This window comes from Mus caroli, chromosome 11 (assembly GCF_900094665.2).
Source record: "Mus caroli chromosome 11, CAROLI_EIJ_v1.1, whole genome shotgun sequence".
Classification (NCBI taxonomy): domain Eukaryota; kingdom Metazoa; phylum Chordata; class Mammalia; order Rodentia; family Muridae; genus Mus; species Mus caroli.
Window position 1 is genome coordinate 93,970,311 of NC_034580.1, and position 7,820 is coordinate 93,978,130.

The following is a 7,820-nucleotide window of genomic DNA, read 5'->3' on the forward strand; positions in this document are numbered from 1 at the left end:
CCCTGTCTCAGAAAACAAACAAACAAACAAACAAACAAAAACAAAAAAACAGTACTTGTTGCCCTTGCAGAGGATCCAAATTTGATTCCCAGCATCCCCAAGGACTGCTCACAATCACCTGTAACTCCAGTATCATGGGATTCAACAGATGCCCTGTTCTGACCTCTGGGGCCTCAAGGTACAGACATGGTCCAAATAAATACAGAGACAAAACACCCATTCATATAAAGTAAAATAAGTAAACCTTTAGAAAAAAAAGAATGTAGTGGCCACGCCTTTAATCCCAGCTCAGGCAGAGGCAGGAGGATCTCTGTAAATTCCAGGCCAGCCTAATCTACAAAGTTAGTTCTAGGACAGTCAAGTCAACACAAAGAAACTGTCTCCAAAAACTGATGAATAGATAGACACATATGAAGTAATTATTTTAAAAATCCTCTTTTTATAACAGAAGAGGGTGGGCTGGAGAAAGATGGATCAGCAATTATGAGTGCTTGTTGTTGTTCTAGAAGACCTGAGTTTAGTTCACTGCACCCACATAGGCTACACAATAAGCCTCTGTATTGGAGGTAAATAAATGTACTTAAAAAAGTGTAATGGAAGAGTGATGCAAGCTTCAAATGCCAGCACTCAGGAGACAGAGGCAGGAGAATTACAGGGTTGAAAACAGTTTGGGATATGTGACAGCCTGCCTCAAAACAGCAAACTATTGAACAAAAAAAAGAAAAAAACTAAAAGTACTTTTTTGATTGCAAACTAAAGGAGGATGCACATGCATTTCCTGATAGAATCCGTAGTTTCAGAATGGAGGGCAATGGCCCAGCATGCACCAAGCCCCAACTTCAATCTCCAGCAAACAGTGATCAGAGTGGCCTCTGCCTGTAATCTCAGGGCTCTGAGGAGGAGGAAGGATATGGAGATAAAGGTCATTTCAAGGTCACCCTCCATTATCTAGCTCCCTCTAGGTAGCCCCAGCTGTGCTGGAACTCACACTGTAGGCCAGGTTGGCCTCCAACTCAGAGTGCTGGGATTAAAGGCGTGCACCACCACTGCCAGGCTCCCCACCTCTGTCTCATTTGATCCTTACAACTAAACTATTTGGAAAAGGAGCTGGAGAGATGCTCAGCAGTGGATAACTGGTTGGTCTGGAGGACTCAGAATCAACTCCCAGCACCCACACAGGGGCTCACAACCATCTGTGACTCCAGTTCCAAGGGCTCTCACGCCTCCACGGGCACCAGGAACACACAGGGTACAAAGGCACCTATGCAGTCAAAACACACACATACACACACACACACACACACACACACACACACACAATCAATCAAAACAAAGCAAAGCAAAACATCTTAGATAGGCAGACTAGCATCATCTGCTTCTATGAGCAAACAAACTCACAGAGATTACAATTACAGAATTTGATCAAAGTCACATAGTAGCAAGCACTGCCATGGAGCCTGATGTCCAGGGCTTTGGTTCTGGTTTATTCTTCCTCTGATGCTAGTTAATGATTGTGTCTCATGCTAGGCAAACACTCTACCACTGAAATAATTACACCCCTTGGTTATAAGATATAGTTCCTTATTAACAAATTTAGTTCTTCCACTAGCCAATATTCTGATGATTGGCCAGATAAATGATAATAAAGATGTTGAAATTATAGGGAAGACGAAATAGTCTCATTAAAGTGTAATTTATATATAGAAAAATTAAACCTATGAGAACCAACACCAAGTGGATCCCTGTCCTTTGACTGTGGCTGAGTGATGTGAAGGAATACTTAGCATACAGCCAGCATGCTTTCCAGTGCTGCACCTCCCACTTAAGTAGTTGAAGTAACACCGCACCGGGGCACCCCTCAGAAGTACCACAGAGAAAGACATTAACAGTGAATGGGTACCGAATGAGACGGAACAAAGGGAAAAACAAAACTAAAGACTCAATGAGACCCTATTTCACACAGACCAGAGAGGCTGAAGAGAGCAGAGTGGTGGCGCACAACTGTCACCTCAGCACCTGGGAAGCTACAGCAGGAGGACTACCTGAGATCTATAGCAATGTCAAGGCCAACCTAAGCTACACAGAAGATGCTGACTCAGAAGGGCTCTATGATACCTGGGAAGCTGAGACACAAGGACCGGTGCTCAGAGCCTGCCTGAACTACACAACAAATTCAATGCCAGCTTGCACAATTGCTCTACCAAAACAAGTTCAAGGCCAGAGAAGGACACCAAAGACTGCTTCTCAAATAGAAAAAAACACTGTGGGCTGGAGAGATGGCTCAGGGGTTAACAGCACTGGCTGCTCTTCCAGAGGTCCTGAGTTCAATTCCCAGCAACTACATGGTAGCTCCCAACCATCTGTAATGGAATCTGATGCCCTCTTCTGGTGTGTCTGAAGACAGAGACAGTGTACCCACATACACAAAATAAATAATCTTTAAAAAGGAAAAGAATACTGTTCTGTACTGACAATAAACATCACAGCATAACAAATAGTCATGTTAAGCGTTGTAAGTAATGTAGAGATTGGCTTAAAATATACAGGAGAATGTTTATAAATAGTGTGCAAAGACAATGCCTTTTTGTTTGTTTGTAGACAGGGTTTCTCTGTTGTCCCCCAGGCTTTCCTGGAATTCACTCTGTAAATTAGGCTAGCCCTGAACTCAGAAACTCATACCTGCTTGCCTCTGATCTGTGAGAGGTCCTAGAATAAATCCTCTGTGGATAGGAATTCCTAAGGCACTTCCTTCCTGAGATGGCCTTGGAAATCAACACCACCATGCTGTTTTGTGATGAGTAAAAGCACGGACACAGCATTGGATCTAGCAACCCCTGCGCATTCGGGGGCTAGCTTCTTCTTCTTTTTTTTTGCTTGTTTTTGTTTTTCGAGACAGGGTTTCTCTGCATAGCCCTGGCTGTCCTGGAACTCACTCACTCTGTAGACCAGGCTGGCCTCGAACTCAGAAATTAGCCTGCCTCTGCCTCCGGAGTGCTGGGATTAAAGGCGTGTGCCACCACACCCGGCAAGGGGGTAAGTTTCTTAAATAATTCTTCTTCTTCTTTTTTTTTTTTTACAAAGTACTTTTTAATTAATTTCGTTAGACATAACTGAAAGTGATGTTGCAGCACATGAGTTGTGTACAACTGTGCAGTAATTCTCAGTACCTCGCCCACTTAGTCACAATACTCACCATTACTTGACGCACAAGCTTAATGGTTTCACTCCAAGGTCTGTTCTGGTTAAATTTCGCATGGAGCCGTTCCAGGAGGGAGCTCATCTTGCTCAGCCTCTCTGAGTCTACAACGGAAAGCAGAAACCACCGTTAGACATCAAGACTTCCATAATTTCCCCTACAAAAGAGCCCCTGTAGCTCACTAGGAACTGTCAAAGCACATTTTATGTTATGTACTCCAAAACATAAAGAAAGCCAGCTAGTCACCCATACGTTCCATCCGTGTACTGGAGACACTGAGGCAGGAGGTTTGCAAATTCAAGGCTAGCCTGAGCTACAGAGGAAAACTAAGTCTCAAGTGTATACACAACACACGAGGTTGTCTAACGGAAGTTCCTGGAGACAGAACCTTACTAAGTTGCCCATTGTTGGCCTTGGAGTCTTCAGCCCCGACAATCCCCTGCCCTAGCCTCGTGAGTCACTGTGACTACAGGTACACACTGTGTCCAGCTTAGAAGATAGCTTTAAATTTTATTTTTATGCCAGGCACAATGACATGCACCTTGTATCTTAACACTCAGGAGACAGAAGCAGTCATACCTTTGTCATGTCAAGACCAGTCTGGTCTGCATAATGAGACCCTGTCTTAAAACGGACAGCAACAATAAAAACCAAGGGAGAGATGGCTCAGTGGTTAGAACAAATGCTGCTTTTCCAGAGGACCTGAGTGAGACTCTCAGCATTCACATGGCAGCTCACAAACATTTCTAACTCCAGTTCCAGTTCCAGGGAATCTGACACCCTCTTCTGGTTTCCACAGCCACACATGCGATACATAGACATACATGCAAACAAACCATCCACATATATAAAACAAATATTGAAAATACTACTAGAAACCAAACCAGACTGTGTTTATTATTTGTGTGAGGATGTCTTTTTTTGTTTGTTTTTTTGAAACAGGGATTCTGTGTAGCCCTGGCTGTCCTGGAAGTCACTCTGTAGACCAGGCTGGCCTCGAACTCAGAAATCCACCTGCCTCTGCCTTCTAAGTGCTGGGATTAAAGGTGTGGCCACCATCCCCAGCTGTCTGTGAAGTGTGAACACAGGTGTAAACTGGCCACAGTGCCTGTGGAGATCAGAAGATGGCTTTCTGCAGCCGGTTCTCACCTTTCACCGTGAGTACATGGGACCTTCCAGGCCCAGATGCATCGTGTTGTTTTATCTGGTATTAGGGTCTAAAAAGGCTGGCTTTGAACAAATAGAGATCCACCTGCCTCTGCCTCTTAAGTCCTGGCATCAAAACAATTCTACAATGCCCAATGCATCCTTTAAAGAGCACTAGCTGCTCTTTCAGAAGTTCTGGGTTCATGTCCCAGCATCCACATGGCAGCTCACAGTCACATGTAACTCCAGTCCCAGGAGATCTGCTCTCCTCTTCTGGGTTCTGAGGACACCAGGCATGTACTTGGTACACAGAAATACAGGGAGACAAAACCACCATACACATGAAATACATATTCTTTATTTCAAAAAACAATGTTGGGTATGCATTTTTTGGGGGGAGGGTTGTTGTTGTTGTATTGTGTTGTTTTGTGTTGTTTTGTTTTGACTCATGGATGTGTGGCATGTCTGTGCAGTGCTCGTGGAGGTCAGAAGACACAGAGACTCCAGAAACTAAAGTTACAAATGCTTGTGAGTTGCTGCATCGACATGTGTTTCCTGGGAACCAAACCTGAACCTATGCCAAAAGCACAGGGCTCTTAAACCCTCAGCTCGATCTCCAGCCACCTCCCTGCTTTTTTTCTTCCATTTTGAGACAGTCTCTCACAGCCCAGCTGACCATGACCTTGAGGGCTGACAAGATGGCTACAAGAGTAGAGGCACCCGATGCCAAACATCAGAGTCTGGGTTCATGCCCCAGAGCCCACAGTGGATATGGTAGATGCCCCACCTCCAAATAAAGAAATGTAAAGGGTGAACTCCTCATGCTCCTACCTCTACCTATGAAGTGCCAGGATTATAAACATGGGTCACCTCCCCAGGCTTGCTTTATAGCCCAGACCAAGCTCTAAGGCATCCTCTTGTCTCCTTTCATCAGCCTCCTATGGGTGTGTGCCGCTATAAACAGACCCCTTCTTTTTTATTTATTTTTGGGGTATGGCTGAGACAGAGCTTCCCTGGCTGTCTTGTCTCTTTGTAGCTCTGGCTGGCTTCAAACTCAGGGATCCACCTCCCTCTGTCTACTAAGTGCTAGGACTAAGGCATGAACCATCACCAGTTGGCTCTTTGCTTGTTGGTTTTTAAGACAGGGTTTCTTACTGGACCCTGGGGCTCACTGAGTAGGCTCATAAGTGAGTGAGTTAGTGCACCCCACAGATCTACCTGTCGGGGATCAAACTTAGGCCTGTTTTCATGTTTGCACAAGAAGCATTTTATCAACTGACTGAGTTCTCCCTGCAGCCTTTTTTTCTTCTGGACAAGGTCTTACCTAGTTAAATCAGCCTAGAACTTGCTGAGAAGGAAAGGGCAGTCCATAAGCCCCTCTCCTCCAGCCTCTACCTTCTAAGCAGTGAGATTACAGGCATGTAATGCCCAGCTTCTGATCAAACTTTAATTGAAACAAACAAAAAAACTGGTAATTACATACACATGCATGCAACACCTTGAAGGATATACTTGGAGCACAATTTAAGGAAGATGTATTATAATTAGTTGGGTTTTTTTTTTTTTTTTTTTTTTGGTTTTCCGAGACAGGGTTTCTCTGTGTAGCCCTGGCTGTCCTGCAACTCACCAGGCTGGCCTCGAACTCAGAAATCCGCCTGCCTCTGCCTCCCAGGTGCTGGGATCAAAGGTGTGGGCCACCACGCCTGGCTCCCTTTTTCCTTTTCTTTTGGTGCTGGGGATTGAACCCGTGGACAAGAAGACATTACTCCAACCACTGCTCTACATTCTCAGCCTCTAAATTATCTTTAAATTAACATACAAAGCAATGGGTATCATTTTGGCATTCTTATACATATAGGCCATTATACTTGGTCCAAGTCCTCTCCCTCTGAGAGCCACCCTGCCCCGACCTCCAAACAGCCAAACCTCTCACTTCATTTCATATTCCATTAACCTGTCTATCCCGCAGACCTCCTTTGTTCCCACATGGTCCCATGTTTTCACAACTGGCACACACCAACACATACCTACGTCGAGATTCCTCGTAAGAGAAAATGTGCTATTTATCTTAATATGTCTCATTTTGAGTATCGTCCACTTTGCTACAACTGTGGAGACTTTATTTTTGGATAAGCCAGTCCAGATTGTGTAAGGGAGTGTCTGAACCAAGAATCAAACTCTTAGCTGGCCATCGCAATGTGTGTAAGCCTGCACTTCGGAGGCTGAGGCAGGGGGACCTTGTCTCAAAAGAAACAAAGAAGATTCTATCCTTTCCCTTTTCTTCCCTCAACTGGGAAACTGGTTTGGGGATTGCTCCTGCCAGTTTATAGTTCTGAACACCTCTCCCCCAAGCTTTGAAGCCATCGGTCGAGCACAACTGAAAACAGTTTGTAAAGACACAGCACCGTATTTGAACACTATGACATTCCAAGTAATAAACGGTCCGCTTTTACTATGATGAAGACCGAACCAAGTCACTCCGGCTAAAACACCCTCTATTACTTTGACTTTACATTGTTCTAATGTCATCTTCAGCGATCTCTCCTGGAACAAAGCATCAACAAGTTTCAGTTTCCCTCTCCTTGGGTCCCACCGGGCTAAGCTCAAAGTACCCTGAGGCTCAACTTCCTCGTCCCTCGTCCCGCAGAAAACCTTTCACGAGTGGAGGGGACGGGGGAGCAGCGCCCCGGAGGAGGCGCTCCAGTATCTGTAGGGCACGGTCCGGATCTAAGATGCACATTCCACCCGGATCCGATCCCCTGCACAGTGGCCCTGGAGGGGCGTGGGTCCCCACCTCCTCTCCCGGATTGGCTCGCTGCAGCGGTGTCCCGCCCCTCCTTCCCCGCCATCCCCCCCCAGTCACTCACCCTCGGTTTCCCCCTGAGCCTTCATCCTGACAGCGGGGAGGTCTTGTGTCCGCCACGAGCCGGGGAGCCTTTCCCCGCCACTCAGAGGGGAACCAAGTTAGCCTGGGCTCCGGGGAAGCGGCGCACCAGCGGCCCCGACTCTTCCGGGGAAGGCTCAGTCTGAAGTCCCCGGCGGCAAGAAGAGAAGGGTGCTCGCGGCCGCCGCCATCTTCCCCAACGGAACTTCCCAAAGATCGCGAGATTAATCGTGTTCCTGCGAGACAGAGGAAGAAGGAGCCGCACCAAAGTCTCGCGGAGGTTGGCTGATTTCGTCCTCCCCGCAGGATCTCTAGCAGGCCCGGCTCCGATTGGCTCAGAATTCACACCTTGGCGTCTAAGGGTGTGTGCCCAGTGTTGACGTCTCTGTGAAAGTTTATGTTTGCATCCCGACTGTTACACAATTTGTAAATTAAAAGCGTTAGCTCTTCGGCCGGGCGGTGGTGATGGCTCAAGCCTTTTATCCCAGCAGGCAGGCGGAACTCTGAGTTCGAGGCCAGCCTGGTCTACAGCATGCAGAGAAACCCTGTCTCAAAGGAAGCAAAATGTTTGCTCTTTGAGCACCCGGAAAAGTG

The 7,820-nt window shown here is 46.4% G+C and overlaps 1 protein-coding gene across 4 annotated transcripts in view; it reads right to left on the reverse strand.

The window, feature by feature from the left end:
• Med1 (mediator complex subunit 1) overlaps nucleotides 1-7,517 on the reverse strand; it is a 40,842-nt gene extending 33,325 nt beyond the window's left edge. Inside the window, exons 1-2 of one of the 4 annotated variants that reach the window (XM_029483462.1) lie at nucleotides 7,210-7,500; nucleotides 3,194-3,300 (exon numbers count right to left, since the gene is read on the reverse strand). In XM_029483462.1, coding sequence (XP_029339322.1) covers nucleotides 3,194-3,300; nucleotides 7,210-7,234 — 132 coding nt within the window. In that variant the 5' untranslated portion in view covers nucleotides 7,235-7,500. Of the gene's footprint in view, nucleotides 1-3,193; nucleotides 3,301-7,209 lie in introns of all 4 variants that reach the window. The other 3 variants (XM_021175428.2, XM_021175427.2, XM_029483463.1) reach the window with 3 other exon arrangements.
• Nucleotides 7,518-7,820: the final 303 nt, after the last annotated feature.